The sequence below is a fragment of the Mesoplodon bidens genome (assembly GCF_964165515.1).
Source record: "Mesoplodon bidens genome assembly, chromosome: 11".
In the NCBI taxonomy this organism is placed as follows: Eukaryota; Metazoa; Chordata; class Mammalia; order Artiodactyla; family Ziphiidae; genus Mesoplodon; species Mesoplodon bidens.
Window position 1 is genome coordinate 6,855,124 of NC_138167.1, and position 25,942 is coordinate 6,881,065.

Genomic DNA, 25,942 nt, shown 5'->3' on the forward strand with positions numbered 1-25,942 from the left:
TTCTCAATGATGGTCTACTGGTGGGAGGTTTAAGGCTGTACACTGAGTTATTTGTTACTTTTCTGCTTCTCCCTTATAGAAAATAAGGTTCATAAAGACAGGGGCTTGGTCTGTTTAATTCATTGCTATAGGCTGAGTGCTCAGGAGAGGGATTAATTTTGTATTAAATAGATGAATCATTACTGCCCTGAAATCCTTTTGCTTCTTCAATAGAAACTACCTGGTGACGTTACCAGCTTTGCTTAAGTTCCCTTCTACTCAGAAGGTTTGTTTGGATCTGAGTCCTGGGTACGATGATGTAAAATTTACTATTACTTTGGAGACCAAGGGCAAGACCCACACCTTGCTAGCACATTCTGGATCGAAGACGAAGCTCTTACATTGCAAGTCCTTTTCGGTAAGTACAGGCTTAGCCCAACTGTAGTCCTCAACTTTCCTATTCTCCTCCCTGGGTATTCACTATAATTTCTCTTTAAGTATGTTTTCTGTAATTTTACTTTTGCCATGGCCTTTAAACCTATCTCTCCTAAACTTTAATTCCTGGACATAACTTCTGATATTATTCTCTGGCCACTTTTAAATGGCTCTACCCTTGCTACCCCCATCTAACTCATTTCTTTCCTTTGATTCTCCTTCTTGGGTTGAGACGGGTTGATTCTGTTCCCCCAATCTCCTACTCCTCCCCTGAGCTCCCTTGTCTTGGCCAGGTACCAATTCCTTCGGGTGGCACAGAAGAAGTAGCCACGGTCCGGGTGAGAGGAACTGGAAATAAAATCAACATTGAGGAGAAGAAAAAGGTTCTAATTCAGAGGCAGCAGAATGGCATCTTTATACAAACTGACAAACCTGTCTATAACCCAGGGCATGAAGGTAAGAGGCACACAGGTGGGATGAGACAAGAGCCTGGGAACAGCTGCACCCATCGGTAGAGGGGCTTTGCAGGTTGGTGGCAGGCCGATGGACCAAGGAAGAGAGGGGCGTCTGGAGGGATGAAGGGTTATGGGTGTTGAATACATGCAGTACTACAAACGCAAAAGACTGGTTGGTGGAGTTGCTACTGTGTGTGTGTATCTAAAACAAAATACAGGGAATTCCCCTGGTGGTCCAGTGATTAGGACTCGGTGCTTTCACTGCCTTGGGCCTGGGTTTGATCCCTGGTCGGGGAACTAAGATTCCACAAGCCGAGTGGTGCAGCCAAAAACACAAATAAGTCAATAAATAAAATAAAACAAAATACACATTTCTCTTGGAATGGAATTTGGCAGGTGTAACTAGATCCCTGGTTCTCACAGCAAGCTGCTTGTGTGCAAATCAGAAAACATCATCAAGGGCATTTGGCTGGAGCCCTGCGATTCGTATTTGTTCCTTCTGCCTCAGAAGGGGATTCCATTCTGAGGTTTCAAAGTCAGGAGCCATGAAGAAAAACTGTTGGGGGCGTGAGCTCTCTCTCAGACTAGGTTTTATTACAAAAGTAAAACCTGATGGGATTTTGCTGACTAAGAAGTATGTGTGCGGAAGCAGAAAGGGTGGAAGAAAGAAACATTCTGAGAGGGGAAAAAAATCCCCTTTGCTAATAATGCCTGTTTCCTTCTAGTGCATTTTCGCATCGTCACCCTCACCAGCAACTTTGTTCCAGTGAATGACCAGGTGAGAATTTAGTTGGGAAGAGGGACAGGGAAAGGGAAAGGGGTAGGGCTGACTGAGAGAGAACAGGGAAGAGGAGAAGAGATTCTTTCCAGCGGGGGAGGCCCTCTAGGTGCAGAACGCTTGTGGGAACTGGAGTTCTAGACTCCGAGCACACATCCAAATCGTCCCCGCCCTTGTCTGCCTGAAAACATGCAGAGGCATCTAGCTGCCATGTTTGATAGCTGAGAACATCAATTAGGTTAACATTCCTGAGAGATGGTTCCAGTTGCTGCTGTTTTTTAAGAGTTTCTTGCAAACTTCAAGACTTTCCCTCCAGGAGTGACACCTAGTGGCTCTGCAGTTCAAATACTAAGAAATAATTCAGGAGTGTATTTAACAAAAGGAAGAAATAAGAATATCCACCCCCACCATCTTTTTTTTTTTTTTTTTTTTTTTTTTTTTTGCTATGAGGCAAGGTAATTTATAGAGCAGACAATTCTTTTAAGGTAAAGTTCTGTTGCCAAAGGTAAAAACGTGGTAACATTTGGTGAATACTTAAATTTTCCTTGAACTACTTGATCGCTAGAATCATTAGCCTTATGATAGGTTTGCTCTCAATTTTTTTTTCTTTTGTCATTTCTAAGTGCTTTTGAAAGACCTCTCAGACACTCCTGGCTGTCTTCTTTTTCCTTCAGTTACAGCCCATGTATTCAAATGAAAATTTTAAAGATAATTTTGGAGAAAGCATTACTTATATTTCCATCTCCATGTTTTCAGAACTGCTGTTTCCTTTCCCAGTTCACAGGGAAGCTATAAGCTTATTATTAATTGGTAGCCTCCTGCAACCACTACTTTCTTTCCTGATTTAGAATTCTTTTCAGTTTCTTCTTCCTATCAGCTGTATTCTTTATCAGTTGGGTGTAATATTAAGTACTTACTTCTTAAACAGAGTGTTGATTCCAGGGCTGAAAAGAGGGTATGCAAGGGTTAAAGTCTAGCCACAGCCAGTTATTTTAGACTCTACTGCCCCCTGGAGGTTGATCTCATTAGCTACCCCTCTTACATTATCTTTCCTCTGTTCAAATTGAGCCGAATTGCTGAGAGGTGCTCTGATTTCCATAGCTATGCTCTATTTCTGTTGTCAAATTACTCCTTCCTCCTCATACCATTTCTTTAGTCAGCCCCCGCTCCAAGTTCCAACTTGAAATACTGAAAATTTGAAACACTGATTTGAAACTCCAAATGAAACACTGAAAGTAACTAAACATTTTTTTACTAGGTAACAGAGTGGCAAAAATTGTGAGTTTACAAAGCTCAAGATTTTATCCTCAAGCAACTGAAGGATACATGACACTAACTGATTCTATCTAGCTTGGTTGCTGTACCCATTTATTCAGAAGCCTCAGGCAGCTTCCAGTGCAAATGCTATCTTCCTAGTTGAACACTTGTTTCCTTCCAGAGACTGCTTCTGCCTGACTGGTGTCCAAATCTGCTTCTTGACTCCCTATGTGAGAAAAGTACTTTGCTATCTGAGGAACTGGGTTTTTTTGTTTGTTGTGGTTTTTTTTGTAGAATTTATAGCAACCCACAGTAATCTCAGTGATACTTGCCTCCTTAATGTGTAAAGAGCCCGGTTTGTACATGTCCTATTCTTCCTTTCAGGAAGGAGGGCAGAATATTCTCCCCACCCCTTAACTGCCACCCCAAATGTGCCACTTTGGCATGTGGATTATTTTGAGCTGAAGGCAATCAAGGTCCCAAAGAGTCAGGAGAAACTTTTACTTCTTTCTTAAATGCCTAAAAGAATGTAGATGGGGGTGGGGGGTGTGTATGGGTGGGATTGGGCCAGAAAGAGAGCTATTACCTGAGATAACTTTTTTTTACTTTCCAGTTTTATTGAGATATAATTGGCATACAGTACTGTGTAAGTTTAAGGTGTACGATATAATGATTTGACTTACATCATGAAACAATTATTACAATAAGGTTAGTGAACATCTATCATCTCATATAGATACAAAATTAAGGAAGTAGAAAAAAATTTTCCTTGCGATGAGAACTCTTAGGATTTAATCTCTTAGCAACTTCCATATATAACATGCAGCAGTGTGAATTATATTTATCAGGTTATATATTACATCCCTAGTACTTATGTTTCCTGTAACTGGAAGTTTGTACCTTTTTTTTTGTTTGTTTGTTTGTTTGTGGTACGTGGGCCTCTCACTGTTCTGGCCTCTGCTGTTACGGAGCACAGGCTCCGGACGCGCAGTCTCAGCGGCCATGGCTCACGGGCCCAGCCGCTCCGCGGCATGTGGGATCCTCCCGGACAGGGGCACGAACCCGTGTCCCCTGCATCGGCAGGCAGACTCTCAACCACGGCGCCACCAGGGAAGCCCGGGAGTTTGTACCTTTTGACCATCTTCATCCAATTCCCCATTCCCCCATCCCCTGACTTGGTAGCAAAAAAATCTGATCTTTTTCTTTGCCATGCCTCATGGCTTGCAGTATCTCAGTCCCCTGACCAAGGATTGAACCTGGGCCTTTGGCAGTGAAAGCGCCGAGTCCTAATCATGTACCGCAGGGAATTCCCAAATCTGATCTTTTTCTATGAGCTTGTTTGTTTTTTAAGTATAATTGACCTACAACACTATGTTAGTACCTGTTACATCACATAATGATTTGATATTGCTAAACATTTCAAACTGATCTCCATAAGTCCAGTTGTCATCTGTCACCCTACAAAAATATTACATAGATTTGGGCTATACTCCCCACACTGTACATTTCATACCCATGACTCATTTATTTTGCAGCTGGAAATTTGCACCTCTTAATCACCCTCAACTATTTCTTTCCTTTCTGCACCCCACACCCATCTGACAACCACCAGTTTGTTCTCTGTATCTATGACTCTGTTTCTGTTTTGTTATGCTTGTTCATTTGTTTTGTTTTTTAGATTTCACATATATGTGAAATCATACAGTATTTGTCTTTCTCTGTCTGGCTTATTTCACTTAGCATAATGCCCTCTAGGTCCATCCATGTTGTTGCAAATGGCAAGATTTCATTCTTTTTTATGGCTGAGTAATATTCCATTATATATATATATATACATACATATATATATTACATCTTCTTTTTAAAATTTTTTGGTTGCATTGGGTCTTCATTGCTGCATGGGCTTTCTCTAGTTGTGGCAAACGAGCTACTCTTTGTTGCGCTGCACGGGCTTCTCATTGCGGTGGCTTCTCTTGTTGTGGAGCACGGGCTCTAGGCATACAGGCTTCAGTAGTTGCAGTGCGTGGACTCAGTAGTTGTGGCTCACAGGCTCTAGAGCACAGGCTCAGTAGTTGTGGCACATGGGCTTAGTTGCTCTGTGACATGTTGAATCTTCCTGGACCAGGGCTTGAATCCGTGTCCCCTGCATTGGCAGGTGGATTCTTAACCACTGTGCCACCAGGGAAGTCCTGCCCATTTTTTTTTTATTGGGTTGCTTTTTTTGATGTTGAGTTGTATGAAATCTTTGTATATTTTGGATATTATCCCTTAATCAGATATATCATTTGTAAATATCTTCTCCCATTCAGTAGGCTGCCTTTTCATTTTGTTGATAGTTTCCTTCACTGTGAAAAAGCTTTTTAGTTTGATGTAGTGCCATTAAAAAATTTTTGCTTTTTCTTCCCTTACCTGAGGAGACATATCCAAAAAATAATTACTAAGACCAATGTCAAAGAGTTTACTGCCTATGTTTTCTTCTAGAATATTTATGGTTTCAGGTTTAACATTTAAGTCTTTAATCCATTTTGAATTTATTTTTATGTATGGTGTGAGAGAGTAGACCACTTTGATTCTTTTGCATGTAGCTGTCCAGCTTTCCCAGTGCTATTTATTGAAGAGGATGTCTTTTCCCCATTATATATTCTTACCTCCTTTGTTGTAGATTAATTGCCCATATATGTGTGAGCTCATTTCTGGGCTTTCTATTCTATTCCATTGATCTATGTATCTGGTTTTGTGCCAGTACGATACCATTTTGATTACTATAGGTTTGTAGTATAGTTTGAAATCAGGGAGCATGATGACTGCAGCTTTGTTCTTCTTTCTCAAGATTGTTTTGGCTATTTGGCATCTATTGTGTTTCCATACAAATTTTAGAATTATTTATTCTGGTTCTGTGAAAAATGCCATTGGTATTTTGATAGGGATTGCATTGAGTCTGTAGATTGCCTTGGGTAGTATAGTCATTTTAACAATATTAATTCTTCCAATCCATGAACATGTTATATATTTCCATTGTTTGTATCATCTTCAATTTCTTTCATCAGTGTCTTATAGTTTTCTGAGTAGGTCTTTTACTTCCTCAGATTTATTCCTAGGTATTTTATTCTTTTTGATGTGATTGTAATTGGGATCATTTTCTTAATTTCTCTTTCTGATAGTGTGTAGAAATGAAACAGATTTCTGTATATTAATTTTGTATCTGTAACCTTACCAAATTTATTGGTGAGTTTTAGTTATTTTTTGGTGGCATCTTTAGGATTTTCTATGTATAGTATCATGCTGTCTATAAACAATGACAGTTTTACTTCTTTGGGAATCAATGTCTTGCTCCTGATCTTAGAGGAAGTGCTTTCAGCTTTTCACTGTGGAGTATGATGTCAGCTGCGGGCTTGTCATACATGGCCTTTATTATGTTGAGGTATGTTCCCTCTATACCCACTTTGTTGAGAGTTTTTTTTTCAATTATAAATGGATGTTTAATCTTGTCAAAAGCTTTTTATGTATCTATTGAGATGGTCACATGATTTTTATTCTTCAATTTGTTTGGTGTTTCACATTGATTGATTTGTGGGTATTGAACCATCCTTCCATCCTTAGGATAAATTCCACTTGATCATGTTGTATGATCCATTTAATGTACTGTTGGATTTGGTTTGCTAACATTTTATTGAAGATTTTTACATCCATGTTCATCAGTGATATTGGCCTTTAATTTTCTTTTTTTGTGATATCTTTGTCTGGTTTTGGTATCAGGGTGATGCTGACCTCATAGAATAATTTGTAAAGCATTCCTTCCTCTGAAATTTTTTGGAATAGTTTGAGAACTTTTCTCTAAATATTTGATAGAAGTCATCTATGAAGCCATCTGGTCCTAGACTTCTGTGTGTTGGGAGTTTTTAAAAAATTACTGATTCAATTTTATTAATGATAATTGGTCTGTTCATATTTTCTATTTCTTCCAGTTTAGTCTTGGGAGATTGTACATTTCTAGAAATTTGTCCATTTCTTCTAGGTTGTCCTATATGGGTGATGGGTGATTATTCATGGTAATCTCTTACAAGCCTTTGTATTTCTGAGGTGTTGATTGTCACTTCTCCTTTTTCATTTTTGGTTTTATTAATTTGAGCCCTCTCTTTTTTTTCTTGATGAGTCTGGCTAAAGGCTTATGAATTTGTTTATCTTTTCTGAGGAATCAGCTCTTAGTTTCATTGATCTTTTCTCTTTTTTTTTTGCCTCTATTTCATTTATTTCTGCTCTGATCTTTATAATTTCCTTCTACTAACTTTGGGTTCTGTTTGTTCTTCTTTTCTAGTTCCTTTAGATGTAAGGTTAGGTTGTGGGGTTTTTTTGAGCTTTTTCTTATTTCCTGAGGTAGGCTTGTATTACTATAAACTTCCCTCTTAGAATTGCTTTTGCTGCATCCCATAGATTTTGTATCATTGTGTTTTTGTTTCTGTTGTCTCCAAGTATTTTATTTTTTGATTTTTTTTCAGTGATCCATTGGTTGTCTAATAACATGTTGGTTAGCCTCCATGGATTTATGTTTTTTGCTGTTTCTTTTCTTGTAGTTGATTTTTAGTCTCATAGTGTCATGGTTGAAAAAGATACTTGTTATGACTTCAGTTTTCTTAAATTTATTGAGATTCTTTTTGTGTCCTATCGTGTGTCTATCATGCTATAATGTTCAATGTACACTTGAAAAGAATGTGCATTTAGCTGCTTTTGGATAGAATGTTCTATATTATATTATATATATAAATATATCTATGTATATGTTCATATTTATGTGAACATATATATGTTCATTTGGTCTAATAGGTCATTTAAAGCCAGTGTTTCCCTACTGAGTTTCTTTCCGGATGACCTGTCCATTGATGTACATGGGGTGTTAAAGTCCCCTACTATGATTGTGTTACTGTTAAATCCTTCCTTTATGTCTGTTAATATTTGCTTTATTTATTTAGGTGCCTGCATCTTTTAAAAGTGTATCTTAAATAATCATCATATTATTATAACACCTTAGAAAATTAACAATAATTATTTAATATCATTTAATGTTCGGTTCTAATTTTTCCAAAAACTGAGTTTTTTTTTCCAAACTATGATCTGACCAAATTCATGCATTACATTTGATTGTTACATTTTAAAAATTTCTCTTAATCTAAACAAATCCCCCTTATTTTCTTATTAGATTGACTATTTTTTTTGAGAGAGAGAGTGAGAGAGAGATCAGGCTAGATGACTTATAGAATGTCCACATTCTGGAATATGATACTGACTTTTGAGGAAGCCTAGTTGTCTTATGGAATATTTGATATTCTTGATTTGCCTGATTATTTCCTTACTTTGTAATATAACTTGTTCCTTTATCTTCTGGAAGTAGCTCTGAAGTCTTAATTAGGTTTAAGCTAAACTTTCGGTAAAAATACTTGGTGAAAGAAAAATAGGTAATGCTGTGAACCTCAAATACATCTCTGGAGGCACATAATGTCACGTTGTCCCGTTATTAGTGATGGTGAGTTTGATTACTTAGTTAAGGTGATGACAGCCTAATTTCTCCAATGATAAGGTGTGTCCTTTTTTTGAAATTAGCAAGTAACTTTGGGGTGACACTTTGACAACTAACACAATGACTCATTCTCCAATTAAACTTAGTGGTTTTAATATCCATTTGCTTGAGGAAATGGTACATGATCCTTTGATGGAGCTCTTTTAAACATTTTTTTTTAAAGAAATTATTTTGCAATGCTTGAAAGGTTCCTGCCCACTGGCATTCAGAAAGTGGTGGAGGAGGCCAGGAGAACATCAGCTACCAAGAAGAGGTTTAAACATGGTGGAGCCTCCAGATACTAATATTTTCTCTTAGGGCATGTTGTGGAAGAGCTCAGTCACAGAGCACTGACCGATGCTGAGGGTCTGAAGTTCCATTTCTTCAAATTTTTTGGAGCCTGGCAATCCCTTTAGGAAAGCTCTTCTTTCTCCTCCCCCAGCCAATAAGCCTTTGCCTCACTGTTACTCTTACCAGGGCACAAAAGAGACATTTAGAAAGGAAGGAGTGGGCAACAGAGAAAGAGAGAGGCCTTCGTGAACTTTTTGCTTTCAGCAAGCCTATCCTTATCGGTAGTTCTTCTTTAACCCATATTATCTGGTTTTCCTTTTCAGTACTCCATTGTGGAACTGCAAGTAAGTAGAAGTTTCTTTTTCTTTTCTGTCATTTGTGGAGAAGGTGGTTGGTGCTAAAGCTTGAAGTCAGCAACGACTCTGAGATCTTGGCCCAGAGCCTGAGACTTGTGCACCAGCACAAAGTACCTGCAATCCCACCTAAGCTGTGCCTGTTCTCTAGCCTCTGCCTACCCTGCCCCTCTCGGTGTTAAACCTCTGTAAATAAGGACACCAACCTCTATAGTGAAGAACCGTCCTACTCTGATGCCTGTACCTTCTCTGCACTGTATCAATCCAACGAGGGTTTGTTCTGTACTCTTAGTCTTTGGGTTGGCTACTATCACAGACACTCAACCATTGAACATGACAAGAATACCTGTGAGAAGTATTAAGAAGGCGAAATTCCTCACAGCTTCCCCTCCATTTTTCTGTCAAATTACCTATCATTCAGGTATCTTACAATCAGTCCCCTCAGCATTGCCCCACTTAAGGGACCAAGAATAATCACTCTTTGTAAAGGGCACCCTAAAGTCCACTTTCTGAAACATGATGACATTTTAAAGGACTCAGTCTGATTGTTTGAATCCACAAGGGCCCTTTTCTTCCTGGACACAGACCATGGGGGTCACGAGCAATGAGTGGGATTCTTTAGGTTCTTTTTGCTTCTTTACCTGCTTTCTGCAGTGCAGGGTGGGAATCAAAGAGGCAGGCACGTCATGGGATTTCTTTTTAATGGACACAGGATCCAAACAACAATAGGATTGCACAGTGGCTGAACGTGGTGCCCGAGGAAGGCATTGTAGACCTGTCCTTCCAACTGGCACCAGAGGCGACGCTGGGCACCTACGCTTTGGCTGTGGCAGACGGCAAGACCTTTGGCACCTTCAGTGTGGAAGAATATGGTAGGTGGGAGAATTAGTAGGTCAAGGTGTTGGACATAATCTTGTGTCAAAATCAGCAAAGGTCAAGTAAAATCTACTATGGAACTAGGTCCAAGATGGTGGAAGATTTGACTTCCAGTGGAACTTGAGCCTCATTATATGCTCATTGTAATACATTAGCATAAGCTAAGTGGCACACCCACCAGAGCCATGACAGTTCCCAGGCCGACCATCAAAGGTCAAAAAGTGGACAGTGGCCCAATTACTGGAAATCTCTGCCCCGTCCCCAAAATAGTTGGAATAATCCTCCCACTCATTAGCCTTTGAAATTACCCAGCCCATAAAAACTAACTGCCCCATGTTCTTGGGCCTCTCGCCTTCTGAAATGGCCCACACTCTATCTGTGGAGTGTGTTTCTCTCTAAATAAATCCACTTCTTACCTAAAAACAAAAAAAACCCAGAGGTATTATTTATTCCTTTTAGTGCTAAACCGGCTAATAACTTCAGGAGCATTTTACCTTAATAATGCGCTGTTAATTTAATTAGCTAATTAATTATCACTGCTTTATACCCCTCTACTTTAAACTACCTCTTTTTAACCACTACCTGTATGGTAAAACCTTCTTCGTCTTCGTTTTCCATCTCTCTCCAGTGCTGCCTAAGTTTAAGTTGGAAGTGGTGGAACCCAAACAGTTATCAACAGTACAAGACTCTTTCTTAGTGAAAATTTGCTGTAGGTAAGAATAAAGCTCTGGATCCAGTGAGGATTAAAGCTATATTGAGAGATGTTGTGAGGGAGTGTTATGGAAAGAGGGATTGTGGAGGTAGTAGCTAAACCTTGGGATGCTTTATGTAGTCCAGAGTCACGAGGTCTGCAAGAACACATGTTCTAATTGTGCTTCTGTCCTTACTTTCCACTGCTCTCTCAGCCAGCATTATTGATTTAGTGTCTCCTGTGTACAGAGCACAATATTGAATCCCATGGGGAAATAGGAGTAAGGAAAAAGAAAGACACTGTTGTTGTCCTTTGGATGGTATTTATGTGAAATGGCAATACTCTAAGGCTTTGAGCAAAGCAGGGATGTGAATGAGAGCTGGAGAAGGCTAGGACTGTCAGAGTACTTCCAGAGGTGGGAATGTGAGAGAGAAGGAAAAGTGGTGTTTGGGGGAGGAGGGTTGGATCGTAAGTAGAATTGCCCAACTCTGACTCTCATGCTTTTCTGGGTTAGGTACACTTATGGAAAGCCCGTGCTAGGGACAGTGCATGTATCAGTGTGTCAAAAGGTATATACTTACCGGCTTCCAGAGCCAGAAGGGGAACACCTATCTGACAGATGCAAGAATATCTCTGGAAAGGTGAGTAAATGGGATGTAGAAAAGGAACCTTAATTCCTATGTCCTAAAGAGTAAGTAAGTAAGCACCAATACAGAAAAGTGGTTAAAAACAAACAAACAAAAACCCAAAGTAGAAAGCATTTCACGTGGTTATTATCCCAGTTCCAAAGAACAAGGCAGTCTTTTTTATCCCCACAAAAGATAAAGCCTTTTAGAATCTGCCTTGGAATCAAGAAATTAACCTAAACCCTTGGGAAATAAAATTTTCCTGTTCTGAAGTGGGTTCTTTTCTCCTCATATCTTGGAATTTCCAAGTTGCTTTATGATTATATATGTGTGGGTGTATACTTCATGTTATGTGATGGGGTTTCTATCTTAAAAGTGGAGAAGTGAAAGTATAGAGATGAGAAATTATTTTCTTCTACAGGACATCATGACATGGAAGTAAAGATTAGGTTATTCATCCTCTCTCTCCCTCTCTCTCTCTCTCTGATTCTGTCACTAGACTGACAAAGCAGGATGCATCTCATCTTCTGTGGCCATGTCTATCTTCAACCTCACTGGGCGTTCTTACAGTGACGAAATCAATATCGTGGCTACTATGGTGGAGGAAGGGACAGGTAAGTGAGATGCTCCTTGGTTCATTAAGAAAAGAGGAAGGAAAAGAGCTGTCCCAGAGACAGACCTACTCAGAGGACTCAAGACCCACCCTCATCGCTGTTTGGAAGGAACTCTGTTCCTAGTTCACAGTCAAAGGGAAATGCCAGATTCCCTCTGCCATCCACTCCCTGTTTCTCCAACAGTTTGGGGAGGAGGAGTTGGTTTGGATCTTTGGCCAGAAATATGTTCAACTTCCTACTTCCAGTGGCACCATCCTTTCAGGGATTTTATGTTAAACACGAAGGTGAGGATATCAGGTTTTTAGATCATCACACATCTGGTTTCCCTCTGCAGGAGTGGAGACCAATACCACCCGGTATATCTACATTTCTCCACAAGAGGGATCCATGACCTTTGAAGACACCAATTATTATTATTACCCTAACTTCCCCTTCAGCGGAAAGGTATGTTAAAACTTGTCTCTGAACAGACAAAAAAATGCTTAACCATCCACTGTCACCTGCTTCCTGTACACATATAATAATAGCTAACTTAGCATAAGTACTTTATGTGTATTCACTTCTTTAATCTTTACAACAATCCTGAGTTAGGCACTATTATTGGCCCCACTTTACAGATAAGGAGGCTGAGGCACAGAGAGGTGAAGTGATTTTCCCAGGGTCATAAGCTCGTAAGTGTTAGCTGTGATCAAAGCCAGGCAGCCTGCCTCTCGACTATGTGCTTAACTCCTTGCACTGTGTGTCCTTAATCTCATATGACATGTGCCTTGTATATTAATGTGACTTCAGTGCCGTTCCTAATGCCAGGGGTTCACATTCTCATGTTTAAATCTTTGAATTTTAGAGCTGCAAGTTATCTGGAGAGATCATCTAGTCTGAGCTTCTGCATCTAGGCAACGTTAATATCAAGCTTCCTGTGACAGAGAGCCATTTATAGCTCCTTAAGCATTGTTTTTAGAGATTTAAAAATTGGTAGTGTTTCCTTGCTGATTCCTAGCAATCTACCCCTCTCTCCAGCTTAGCTTTCTTCACTTCCCAAACAACTGCTGAACATAAGAATGTTGTACATATTTAGATCCATTTATTCCTTAGTCATCTTTTCTCTAGACCAAGAGTAGATCCGGACTTTCTTAGAGCCTAAGGATTATGCAATTTAGGAGTGGAAGGGGTCTCTCTGTAGGAAAATGAAAGCAAAAATGTACAGAGTCTTGGCAGGGGTGTATGCAAATGAAGGGCCCTGACGCTTCATAACCCATGTGGCAAATCTACTTCTGCTCCAGGCCAAGCTACTTCTGTGTGTTTCTCAGTTCTTCATAGATCCTACTTTCCAGCCCCTGAATCACATTTACCTTTCTCTGGACTCTTTCCTGAAATGTATTCTTACAGTTTCAAACTTACACTAAACCTGACTCTAATGCCTTAATGACCTTCACCCCTCAGATAAGAGCTAGGGACCATGATGACTCCCCCCTCAAGCATCATTCAGTGTTTCTGTTGATTCACGGCGAAAAAGGAACCATGAAGCAGACCCTAACTACTGACAACGAAGGTCTTGCTCCCTTCAAGCTGGACACGGTTAATTGGGACAGTAAAGGCATTTCTCTGGAGGTAAGCACTGGGAGGTCCAGCTTTCCAGGAAGGAAGGCCTCCCTGAAGGAAAACGTCAAAATTTTCCTTTTCCACCCACTACACCACCACCCACCACCCCTGGGGAATTCCATCTCCCCCATTCACCAGTCCTGCCCTTCAGCTGACAAAAAGTTTTTCTTAGATCCCATTTTTAATACCAATCAAATAAATGACCTTCAGATAAAAATTGCCATTTCTACTAATTCATTTTATAACTTAACTCCATCTCTATCTGATCCTTTATTTGAAATCAGATTAGGGAGGAAAAAGTGGTTCAGAGTCATCTTCTTCCTCCTATTCCCCTTTTCCCTCTTTCGGTTACTCATTAAAATAACAAAGAAGAGAATTCTAGGTTTTGCGTAACTTATAGGGAAGGTTACTTGTAGCAGTTATCAATTGCCACACACTACTGCTTAGCAGACAACTACAGAACTTTAGTGTACACAACCGGAAGTGTTTATTGCTCCCGTAGCTGGGTAGACAGAAGAGCAGCTCTACCCATCTTGGTGGACTTCCTTATGTCTGTGGGTCAGCTGACTGGAGGCTGGCGCTCCACACGTCTTACGATCCACCGAGCTAGCCCAGGTATATTCCCATGGCAGTGAAGAGATGCAAGAGCAAAAGCAGACGTGCAAGGGCTTCTCTAAGCCTCTACTTATCTTGCGTATGCTAACACCCATTCCCAAAAACAAGTCACATGGTAGGTCCACAGTCAGACTAAAAGGGCACACTTGGTAAAGTGGACTTCCCTGGTGGTGCAGCGGTTCAGACTCTGTGCTCCCAACGCAGGGAGCCTGGGTTCGACCCCTGGTCATGGAACTAGATCCCACATGCACGCTTCAACTAAGAGTTCAAATGCCACAACTAAGGAGCCCACTGGCCGCAACTAAGGAGAACGCGTGCCTCAACGAAAGGATCTGGCAAGCCGCAACTAAGGAGCCTGCTTGCCCCAGCTAAGACCTGGTGCAACCAAATAAAATAAATAAAATTAAGAAAAAAAACTATAAAAAAGGATGTTGCTATGGGGAGGGATGAAGAATTGAAGCCTTTAATGCAATCATCCAGCTACACTACTCAAGCAAATACATGTTATTTCTGCTGTGGCTAATTTATGTATTTCTGTACTCTAGGCATCATTCAATCACTCCACTTAGAAATGATTATTATCCTCTATACCTAGTTTTCTTACCTCTGAGATATATCCTTTAATTTCTTAGTCATAGTTATCTCTTCCCTGCTTCAGTCTGTGAAGGTATATCATCCACAGTTTCCTACTTCCTGACAACTATAATTCAGCCCTTATTTTACTCCCCTTTGTACCAACATGCTGCTGCATATAACCACTATTATGGACTCCTGAAATATTCTTGGTTGAACCTCTAGTGAAATATCTACATGCCACTCTTAGGCAGTACAGATTTGAGAGTCATAACAAATCCATGGGGTCAATACGGTTGGGGTACATTAATTTTAAGGCCTTTTTTTCTCTCTCTCTCTTTCTCAGGGGAGGTTCCAATTGGAAGAAATGCCATATGATCCAGAAAGAGTGCCTCGTTACCACAACAATGCCTACATGTACCTGGAGCCCTTCTACAACACAACTCACAGCTTCCTTGCCCTCCAGGGGCCAAATGGCATCTTGGAATGTGGCCGGCCCCATGAAGTGCTGGTGGATTATTACATCGATCCAGCTGACGTGGAACCTGACCGGGAAGTCATCTTCACCTACTATGTGAGACTGGGAAATGGGGATGGGTGAGAGTGTGTTGGGGAGGAAAAGGAATAAAGACAGTGAGCTAGACGGGGTGAACAGACAGTCTGGATAGAGATATAATGCAAGCCACGTAGATAATTTCTAAATTTTTAGAAGCCACATTAAAAAAATTAGAAGAAAAGAGGAAACTAACTTTTAAAATATATTTTGTCTAACCTAGGATATCCAACATATGATCATTTCCACATGAAGTCAACATAAAAAATTATTAATAGATATTTTACATTCTGTGTTTCAGCTGCACTGCAAATCTTTGAAACTCAAAGTATGTATTTTATACTTAAAGGAGTTTGGACTAGTTACATTTCACAGGCTCCAGTAGTCACATGTGGCCAGTGGCCACTGTGTTTATATAGGTATAAAAGATGGGGGGAAATGGGGAGTAAAGAAATTTTGAACAGGAATCCAGGGAAGTTGTGTGGGGAAATAAAACTAGGAATAAATGAGACAACGTTGCTGACCAGGGCTGAAAGGGAGCTGGGTGGATGGGTAGGAGGGAGGATGAGGAGGGGATGGCGACTCAGAATAAATTTCATTGGTCAGTATTTTTAAATAGATGACATAAGGTTAAAAATTAACATTGAGGGCTTCCCTGTGGCGTAGTGGTTGAGAGTCCGCCTGCCGATGCAGGGGACACGGGTTCGTGCCCTGGTCCAGGAAGATCCCACATGCTGCGGAGCGGCTGGGCCCATGAGTCATGGCCGCTGAGCCTGCGGGTCCGGAGCCTGTGCTCCGCAACGGTAGAGGCCACAACAGTGAGAGGCCCGCGTACCACAAAAAAAAAAAAAAAAAAAAAAAGAAAGAAAGAAAACTAACATTGATAGCAGCTCTGCTGGGGAAATAAAGTCACAACTTGTAGACTGAAAGAAATATAAAGGCTAGCAGTTTTACTGGTCATCTTGATGATCGTGAGGAACTTAGACTCATGTGAACCTTGGGTTTGATGGTCCAGAGTCTCTTTATTCCCTTATCATCTCCTTAAAGTCTCTGAGAGAATTTCTCCCCCTGAATCATTCCAGTGTCTTCATCAAGTTAAAACAATCATCCTAAATAACAGAATGAGGAGAGGTAGGTGGGAAATAATAAGGCAGAGTGATAATACATGTACTGTCTTCGGGACAGAAGTGTGGCGAGGCCTAGGAGAAAAGTGGAGTTGGGGCTGATCAGTGTGGAAGATAGTCTGAGAAACTGGCCATAGAGCCCTTGACTGGAGCCTGAGATGCCTGCCTGCTTAGAAGGCAACTCAGTGAATTCAGTTTCAAGGGAGAGTGAAGAGGAAGGGAGAGTTAAAAAGAGATTTCTCCTCCAGAGAGTCAAATGTCAGAAGGACTCAAGACAATTTCAAGGTATACTCATTTCCACTGAATTTTTTAAAAAAATTTTTTATTGATGTATAGTTGATTTACAGTGTTGTGTTAGTTTCAGGTGTACAGCAAAGTGATTCAGTTATATATATATATAATTTATATATATATATATTTAATTTGTATATATATAAATTCTTTTTCAGATTCTTTTCTCTTATAGGTTATTACAAAATATGTATAGTTCTCTGTGCTATGCAATATGTCCTTGTTGGTTATTTATTTTATATATAGTAGTGTGTATATGTTAGTCCCAAACTCCTAATTTATCCCCAACCCTTTTACCCTCCACCGAATTTTCAATTGAGTGATAATTTTTAAAAGGTTGTAAGAAACAGAAACAGACTCACAGATATAGAGATCAGACTTGTGGTTGCCAAGGGGAGGGGGGAGGGAGAGGGATGGACTGGGAGTTTGGGGTTCGTAGATGCTAACTATAACATTTAGAATGGATAAACAACAAGGTCCTACTGTAGAGCACAGGGAACTATATCTAATCTCCTGCGATGAACCATAATGGAAAAGAATATAAAAAAAGAATGTCTGTATAACTGAGTCACTTTGCTGCACAGCAGAGATTGGCACGTCATAGTAAATCAACTACACTTCAATAAAAATAAATTTTTTTAAATAAAAAGTTGTAAGGATGGATTTTAGTAGACTTTATGTTACAAGGATTATAAAAGAATAAAACTTAGAGATCTTCAAGAAAAGGTGTCAGCTATCTATTCTCTCTGGCTCCGTGGCAGTGGTGGCCTTTGTCTCCTCCCACCCACCGCATGGTTCTCGCAGACCTCCAACTGGAGGAAGAGTCATCAGGGCTCTTGGTACCATCCAACATTTGACAAGCTGAAGGACGCTCCATGAAGTACTGACCTGGGCTCCAGAACTACGAAAGGAGCCTCTCCTTATGGAGGGATGCAGGGATTGGGCCAAGGCTAAACTCCTCTAACTTCTATGTTGTTGATGACTTCTTTTTCTCTTCCTTAGTTAATAGGGAAAGGGAATTTGCAGATGGAGTGGCAGAAACGCGTGACGTCTAAGAGAAAAGGTGAGTGTTCATGCATCTCTTGGAATACTTAAACTTTAAATTTCCAAGAAATAGTTCTTATACTAGAAGCAATAGTAAGAGCAATGAGAACAGACCATAACAGTAACCACAGAAGAATAGGATAGTGTGAAGCAACCTGCACCATGAGACCTGCAGCTGGCTCAGGAAGAAATGCAAACACAGGGTTGGATGTCATTGGTAGGTGAGTGTGTACTCCCATTCCTGAATATCCCCTCTTCCCTTTCAGGACTGAAAGGTTCCTTCTCTCTCTCACTGACCTTCAACTCCAGACTAGCCCCTGATCCTTCCCTGGTGATGTATGCCATTTTTCCCGGTGGAGGTGTTATAGCAGACAAACTTCAGTTCTCAGTGGAGATGTGCTTTGACAATCAGGTAAAATGGCAGTTGAAGAGGGTGAAGGAAATGTCTGGACGTAGAGAGAGAGCCTGTGTATGCTGGGGTTGGAGATAAGGCAGGGGCGGGGAAAGAAGGCGTTAATATTGAAGCTGGATATCATGTTCTCTATCTTTCGCACGGTCTGTTGAACTCTCCCGCTCTCCCACTTCTTTTAAAAGGTCATGCTGGGAAGTCATATGTTCTGTATGGCTATTCCACAAATTCTCTTTCTTTCTACTTTCTGTCTTTGAAACCTTCTACATTATTCTACCGTGCTGCTTAGTTTTTCCAATTGTATTACAAGACACTGTTTCTAAAGGGCAATACTTTACAAAGAAAAATCAGTATAAAAATGAAGGAGTGAGCTGGGGACCATACTTAGGGCATGTGGGTGATGCCTGTTTCTCCTCCTCTCCAGGCTGACCTGAGCCCCACATTATCCTTTTCTCTTCCCCAGGTTTCCCTTGGCTTCTCACCTTCCCAGCAGCTTCCAGGAGCAGATGTGGACCTGCAGCTCCAGGCAGCTCCCCAGTCCCTGTGTGCGATCCGGGCCGTGGATGAGAGTGTCTTGCTGCTTAGACCAGACAGTGAGCTGAGCAACCGCTCCGTGAGTGGTCTGCTGACGTGGTGGCAAGAGGGAGTCAACAGAGAAGACAGGCTGACCGCATCAGAATTAAGAGAATTAAGAGATGGATTCCAGGCAGTGGGAAAGAGTCTCAGGGAAATATTGCATCTCCACAAGGTGGTAGCAAAGCTACTGTAAGAACGCCCAGTGAGGTTGACGATAGACATGGCCACAGAAATGATGATATGGGGACTTCCCTGGCAGTCCAGTGTGCTTTCACTGCCGTGGGCCCAGGTTCAATCCCTGGTCAGGGAACTAAGATCCCACAAGCCATGCGGCATGGCCAAAGGAAAAAAAAAAAAAAAGAAAGAAATGATGATATGAGAAGGACACGGTTAATATGGTCACAGCGATCAGTATCAGGAAAGATGAAATAGGAGATAAGGGTGACAGATTATGAAAAAAGATGAACTAGAGGAAGGGGTTATGATGGAAGAAATTGTGGAATAATGAAGAGAAATAATACAAGAGCAGTAAACTGTGCCACCAGAATGAGAATCTGAGAGAAGTTTCACAAGTGATTTCACTATGTCAATATTTTACTTTCTTAAGAAAAAAAATTTTATTTCCTTTTCTGTCTTTTCTCAGGTCTATGGAATGTTCCCATTCTGGTACGGTAACTACCCCTATCAAGTGGATGAATATGATGAGTGTCCAGGGCCTCGCCCATGGGAGTTTTCCCAGCCCCGCATTGATGCAGTGCCTGAGGAGCGTTGGGGCAGGCTTTCTTACATGTGGAGGCCTTGGTACTATGAAGGCGTAGCTCTTTTCAATTTTTTCAAGGTAAATGTTCTTACCCATTTTGTTCTCATAGAAACAATTGTGGTGGGAGGGGCAAAGGAAAGCCCACATCTAATAAAACGGGCAGAGTCATATGGGCACTGGCAGGGGCAAAATCTTGAAAGAAACTCCTGACGGGTAAGGCAGCCTCACTTGGTCCTCATGCTTGTAGAAGTCACCTACTGACTGAGGCTATACACTAGTCCTCTCTCTGGGGTCTCCAAACATTGAATTCCATGGGATCAGCCAAGAAGGAAAATGAAGAAAGGTAGACCAGAAGTCTCTATTATGAAAGCTACTGCACCTATTTTATCCACAGAAGTTTGGGATGCTTTGGCCCACATCTGACCAGGAGGTCTCCGAGGTCAGGTAGTGAGTGGGTCTTGTTCATCTTTGTATTCTCTATAATGCCTGATCCTTCATAATGCTCAATATATTTTTGTTGAATTGATTGAGCTGATACGGTCTCTGCCCTTAGAAATTTCAGTCCAAGTCAAATAATAAGGATACAGTTACTAATATTTGGAAGAAGTATTAAACATATTGAACGATGAAATAAGTGGAATACTACTATTCAGCCAAAAAAAGAATGAAATCTTGCCATTTGCAACAACCTGGATGGACCTTGAGGGCATTATGCTAAGTGAAATAAGTCAGACAGAGAAAGACAAATATCGATTGATCTCACTTATATGTGGAATCTAACAACAACAACAACAACAGCAACGAAACAAGCTCATAGATACAGAGAACAGATTGGTAGTTGCTAGAGGTGGGAGGTGGAGGGGGGTAAAATGGGCGAAGGTAGTCAAAAGGTACAAACTTCCAGTTATAAAATACATAAGTCTTGGGAATGTAATGTACAGCATAGTGACTATAGTTAGTGATACTGTATAGCATATTTGAAAGTTGCTAGAGAATAGATCTTAAAAGTCCTCATCACAAGAAAAAAATTTTTTGTAATTATATATGGTAATGGATGTTAACTAGACTTGTTGTGGTGATCATTTTGCAAAAACGTATGTATATGTGTGTATATACATATGCAAAATACATCTATCTATCTCTCTCTATATATAAACACAATGAAATAAGTTTAATTGAAAAGCTTTCACACTAGCTGGAATAGAAGTGAACCAATCTTGGTGGCTGAGTATTTGTCTCACAATTAATAGGCAAAGAATGTGTTGGTTTAACCCTTTGAGGGTGAAATTTCGAGGCAGTAGCCCTTGTAGTAAGGGAGAGGACCTCCTTAACTCTTTATTCTCTGGTCCCTTTGGTGCCTATCAGGAAGTGGGCCTGAAAATACTGTCCAACGCCAGAATCAGGAAGCCAGTAGATTGCAGTTACCGAACTTCAGGAGACAGCACTGCAGGTAAGCTGCCTCTGTGGCTTGCAGATTCACTGAGATATTTAGCATCATGGAACTCTGAAAGCTCCCTCTTTGCCTCCTATTCTTGCACTGAGCCAGTAGCCAGAATGATAATGGATTGTGGGTTATAGATGAAGGCAGTTTCCCTAGGATCTCATTCTCTCTCTGTCTCTGGGGAGGGCTTTTGAAGCCTGAAGCCCTTATCTACTCATTTCCTGGCCAGACGTCCGTGTCTATCATTTCCCCTGATAGCCTCATGACCAGTCAGTTCCTCAGTGGTCCTTCCTCCTCATCTCTCTCTCTCTCTTTTTTTTGAAACTAATTAATTAATTTATCTTTTTATTTTTGGCTGCGTTGGGTCTTCATTGCTGCTCATGGGCTTTCTCTATTTGCGGCGAGCGGGGGGCTACTCTTCATGGAGGTGGCTTCTCTTGTTGCGGAGCATGGGCTCTAGGCGTGCGGGCTTCATTAGTTGTGGCATGAGGGCTCAGTAGTTGTGGCTCTCGGGCTCTAGAGCGCAGGCTCACTAGTTGTCCTCATCTCAGACTGGATGTTCTCTGCTTCCCTCTGAATTTCTTGCTGGTTTTCTCTCCACCTCAGTTTATCACATGACATAAGTCTTCTGCTTTTTCCCTTGTTCTTGGTCTCCTTAGAAACCAGTGAACTTCATCCAAGGACTTTAAGGATACCACCAGTTCAGTCAGAGGATTCTCAGGTTCGCCAGTACTTCCCGGAGACTTGGCTCTGGGATCTGTTTCGTGTTGGGTAAGTGATGCCTAAAAGGTATAACAAAATTATATATACAGTGTAGATTCAGCAGAGAACTGACTCAGATAATTTCTAATGAACCTAAGTCTCAAGCCAAGAAGGTTTAATGGGGATATGAGAACATGTTTCTTTCCCTGAATTCTTACACAGTTATATACAATCACTCAAAACAAATTTACACGTCTTCACATTTGCACAGTGCAGACAGTGCATTCTCACTGCAGGGCCACACAAACGGAAAGGCACATTTGATATTAGTTTGGTTCTTGACCACTGCTTACCACCTCATTTTGACAAACCCTAAGAAGGCATATTCTCACCGATTCAGAGGGCACTGGGCTCTCTTACAGATATGTTTGCACACAGATGCTCACCCACACGTGCTCCCCCTCCTCACATCCTCAGACAACCCCCCTTCTCCCATACTTGTACATCCTCTCTTGAAGATTCACACTCTGAGATTCATGTGGGCCACCATTTCGGTTGCCTTTTTGCTTTTTCCCCCACGCACAACAGCAACGAAATATTCACTTCTGCAGACAAATTTGTAGCTTAATTCCCAAATGCCTTTCTCCTGCTGTCTGCTTCACCTGGGTTCTTGTATTCTCACAGTAACTCAGGGAAGACGTCTGTCCCCGTCACAGTTCCTGATACCATCACCACATGGAAGGCCATGACTTTCTGCACTTCCCAGTCCAGAGGCTTTGGTCTTTCACCCACTGTTGGACTGACTGCCTTCAAGCCATTCTTTGTTGATCTGACTCTCCCTTACTCGGTAGTTCGCGGAGAATCCTTTCGTCTTACTGCCACCATCTTCAATTATCTGAAGGAGTGCATCAGGGTAAGAGCTGGGGATGCAAGAAGCAGGTGTCATTCCCTAAACTGGAAGCATACCAATTTTCCCTGAGAAAGAAATGAGATGTCGGTGTCTCTGCACCCATATTTTCCTAAACCTCTGTGTATTGTCTCCTTTACTCCGACCCTTTATCACTCAAATATCTTCTTCAGGTTCAGACTAACCTGGCTAAATCAGAGGAGTACCAGGTGGAACCAGGGACAGACTCTCAGGCCTCCAGCTGTCTCTGTGCTGATGAATCAAAATCCTATCACTGGAATATCACAGCTGTCAAACTGGGTAAGAGAAGGAAGTGGCAGATGGGCAAGGAAAGCACAGAGACTGAGAACTCTACCCTTTCCTCTACTGTATTTGCTTTGTTTTCTCTTTCCTCTTCTTTGTATTTGCCTCTATTTTTCTCCCTCCCAAGTCTATGTTATAAAAAAATAAGCGAATATTCTTTGGTAGATGACCAAAACATTATCCACACTGGACTATTTTGAGAGTGAAAGAGGGAGATTTTAATATTTACGCCAGGACAAGAGATATGTTACTAGTCAAATACTTACTATGGGCCAGGCACTGTCCTAACTGTTTTACATGAATTAACTCATTTAATCATCACAATAATCCTATGAGATGTCATTTGCTCTTGGATTAAGTCCTTGCAACTCAAAGTACAGTCTTTGGGTGTATTAGTTATCTACTGCTGCTTAACAAATTACCCTAAAATTTAGCAGCTTAAAAGAACAAACATTTATTATCACACAGTTTCTGTGGGTCAGTAATTTGTGCAGTTTAGCTGGGTGCCTCTTGCCCAAGGTCTCTCATGAAGTTCAGCCAGGGCTGTGTTCTCATCCAAAGACTTGCCCAGGAGAGAACCCACGTCCAAGCTCATTCCAAAGCCTTTGATCCTCATGGACTGTTAGACTGAAGGCTGCAGTTCTTGGCCTCAGGTGTTGGCTAGTGGCCTCCTTCAGTTTCCCATCACATGAATCTCCCCACTGGGCTGCCTCATGACACGACAGCTGGCTTCCTCCAGAGGTCATGGCTTGAGAGGAAGAGTGCACCTGAGAAAGAAGCTGCAGTCTTTTTTATAACATAAGCTCAGCCGTGACATCTCATTGCTTCTGCCCTATCCTCTCCATTAGAAGCGAATCACAAAATCCAGGCCACAGACAAGGAGAGGGGATTACACAACAGTGTAAATATCAGGAGGCAGGGATCACTGGGGTCCCTTAGAGGCCACCTACCGCAGAATGCGGGCCCCACCCTAGATCTACGGAAATAGAGTTTGTATTGTAACAGACAAGAGCCGCAGGTGATTTGTATGCCGTTAGGTTTTGCCGTTAAGTTTAAGAAGCACTAGTCTAGAGGGGAAGAGACCTCATTGGTACCTCTGCCAATAGGGCTGATGTCTCCCTTTTGCCCTCTTTCTTCTCAGGTCATGTAAACTTCACCATCAGCACTAATATTCTGGACAGCAATGAACTCTGTGGGGACCAGAAGGGGTTTGTTCCAGAAAAGGGCCGGAGTGACACACTCATCAAACCAGTTCTGGTCAAGGTGAGTTTTCTGCAGGCCTAGCTTCAGAGGTAGAGGCAGCAACCAAGCCAGGGATGTCCAGTGTGTGTCTAACCATGTCAGTTAGTCTCTTGCAGCAGTCTTACTCCAACTCCAATCAGGCAGCTCATCTTTATCCTTCCCTGACCCCCTTCTGCCCTTAACTACTTGCATAACCCATACTGATGGTCTATGGAAGTACCATACAGTACCTGTTACTTTGTAGACACTCAATGAATGTTAGTTTCTCTTAAGAAAATCCCTAATGTCATCATTCGCTGCTTCCTGTCATCATGAACCCCATTGTCAATCCTGTCTCTTAGAAGTTTCCTAAACTTATCCTTAGCTCTAGCCCAGAAAGAATTTTACTGAGAGGCCCCTCCCTGGTTTGAAATGGAGTCCTTCTGAATGTCAAAGAGAAGCTCTGTTCTCTCCAGTTCTGAGTGAAGCCCTGGAGCACAGGCAGGGCCTCTTCTCCCCATTTCCCTTCCCCTTCCTATTCCTTCAGTGCCACCTGCCCTGATACTCATCTATGTTTTTTCACCCATCCTTGTCTCTCTCCATGGCAGCCGGAAGGAGTCCCTGTGGAGATGACACACAGCTCGCTGTTGTGCGCCAAAGGTGGGTGAACACAGAGAGGGGTTGGTGTGAGAATTCCCTTAGCAACAGGAGATCTTCTTAGGCAAAAGGAGGAATATACAGGACAAGAAGAAATAGGAGAGTCTAGGGGTGCCATTCCCAATGGGGCCAAGTAGCTGAAAGGCAGGATGAAGAAGAGAAAATGTACAGCACAATTATGTCTCTCACTGGAATTTATTTTCAGCAAAGACCACTGTGAATAGGGTAAAAAAATCTACCTCCAACCTACGGAAAGCACTGGGTACAGAAAACCCTGGATTATGGCAAGTTTCTGTGTGGTTTGGGCGTGAGAACCCCCACTATTTACACCTTTTATTGTTTTACCTTTTCTCTGCCCCTCATAGGAAAAGTGGCTTCAGAATCCATCTCCCTGGAGGTCCCTGTGGATGTTGTTCCTGATTCAGCCAAGGCTTATATTACTGTTCTGGGTAAGCAACCAGAGATTCTTGGCTCGAAAAGGAAAAATGGGGCCAGAGGCTGCCAAGGTGTAGCATGAGTTGAGGCCTATGGCCCTACCTGGAGGAAGGTATGGTAGATTAGAAGTGATGAAGGAAGAAGAGCTTATTTTACAAAGTGGGCAAATACAGCCTGTGCAGTGCAGATGGGATTAAACAGACATATACTCTGGTTAAAAACAGAAAAGGGTCTGGGCAGGAGGAAGTTAAAGGTCGTTGAAGCTTGATATGTATTTAGGTTTAGGTCTATAAATTGGGTGGAGGGGAGATGAAATGTTTGCAGGAACCATTTAAGAATGAGGACTTTATATATTTGAATACAGTTTTGGGAAGATTCAACCATATTTACATAGGACATGCCACTTCTTTAGGCAAGGAGAGGGAGCAAATAGAAAAACATGAGCTTGAAAGTTGTATCAAACTGGCTTAGGATCCCAGTTCTGCCATTTAATAGCCATGTGACCTTGGATAAGTTAATGAACAATTTCGGGGCTTCCCTGGTGGCGTAGTGGTTGAGAGTCCGCCTGCCGATGCAAGGGACATGGGTTCGTGCCCCGGTCCGGGAAGATCCCACATGCTGTGGAGTGGCTAGGCCCGTGAGCCGTGGCCGCTGAGCCTGCGCGTCCGGAGCCTGTGCTCCGCAACAGGAGAGGCCACAACAGTGAGAGGCCCGCATACCGCAAAAAACAAACAAACAAACAAAAACAATTTCCATCCCTCTTTTCCCTTCTGTAAGACAGTGATAATAACCTACCTTTCAGGATTGGTGTAAAGATTAAATATAA

The 25,942-nt window shown here is 41.6% G+C and overlaps 1 protein-coding gene across 1 annotated transcript in view; it reads left to right on the forward strand.

Moving 5' to 3' along the window:
• A2ML1 (alpha-2-macroglobulin like 1) overlaps positions 1 to 25,942 on the forward strand; it is a gene marked incomplete at its 5' end in the record, with an annotated part of 42,741 nt that overhangs the window by 340 nt on the left and 16,459 nt on the right. The window contains 22 exons of the mRNA XM_081248165.1: positions 214 to 397; positions 708 to 870; positions 1,595 to 1,647; positions 9,070 to 9,090; positions 9,812 to 9,971; positions 10,604 to 10,688; positions 11,181 to 11,307; positions 11,792 to 11,906; positions 12,241 to 12,350; positions 13,347 to 13,514; positions 15,040 to 15,267; positions 17,664 to 17,724; positions 17,972 to 18,117; positions 18,578 to 18,727; positions 19,334 to 19,528; positions 20,816 to 20,900; positions 21,551 to 21,662; positions 22,278 to 22,506; positions 22,674 to 22,800; positions 23,945 to 24,066; positions 24,633 to 24,684; positions 25,047 to 25,130. Coding sequence (XP_081104291.1) covers positions 214 to 397; positions 708 to 870; positions 1,595 to 1,647; positions 9,070 to 9,090; positions 9,812 to 9,971; positions 10,604 to 10,688; positions 11,181 to 11,307; positions 11,792 to 11,906; positions 12,241 to 12,350; positions 13,347 to 13,514; positions 15,040 to 15,267; positions 17,664 to 17,724; positions 17,972 to 18,117; positions 18,578 to 18,727; positions 19,334 to 19,528; positions 20,816 to 20,900; positions 21,551 to 21,662; positions 22,278 to 22,506; positions 22,674 to 22,800; positions 23,945 to 24,066; positions 24,633 to 24,684; positions 25,047 to 25,130 — 2,777 coding nt within the window. The remainder of the gene's footprint in view (positions 1 to 213; positions 398 to 707; positions 871 to 1,594; positions 1,648 to 9,069; positions 9,091 to 9,811; positions 9,972 to 10,603; positions 10,689 to 11,180; positions 11,308 to 11,791; positions 11,907 to 12,240; positions 12,351 to 13,346; positions 13,515 to 15,039; positions 15,268 to 17,663; positions 17,725 to 17,971; positions 18,118 to 18,577; positions 18,728 to 19,333; positions 19,529 to 20,815; positions 20,901 to 21,550; positions 21,663 to 22,277; positions 22,507 to 22,673; positions 22,801 to 23,944; positions 24,067 to 24,632; positions 24,685 to 25,046; positions 25,131 to 25,942) is intronic.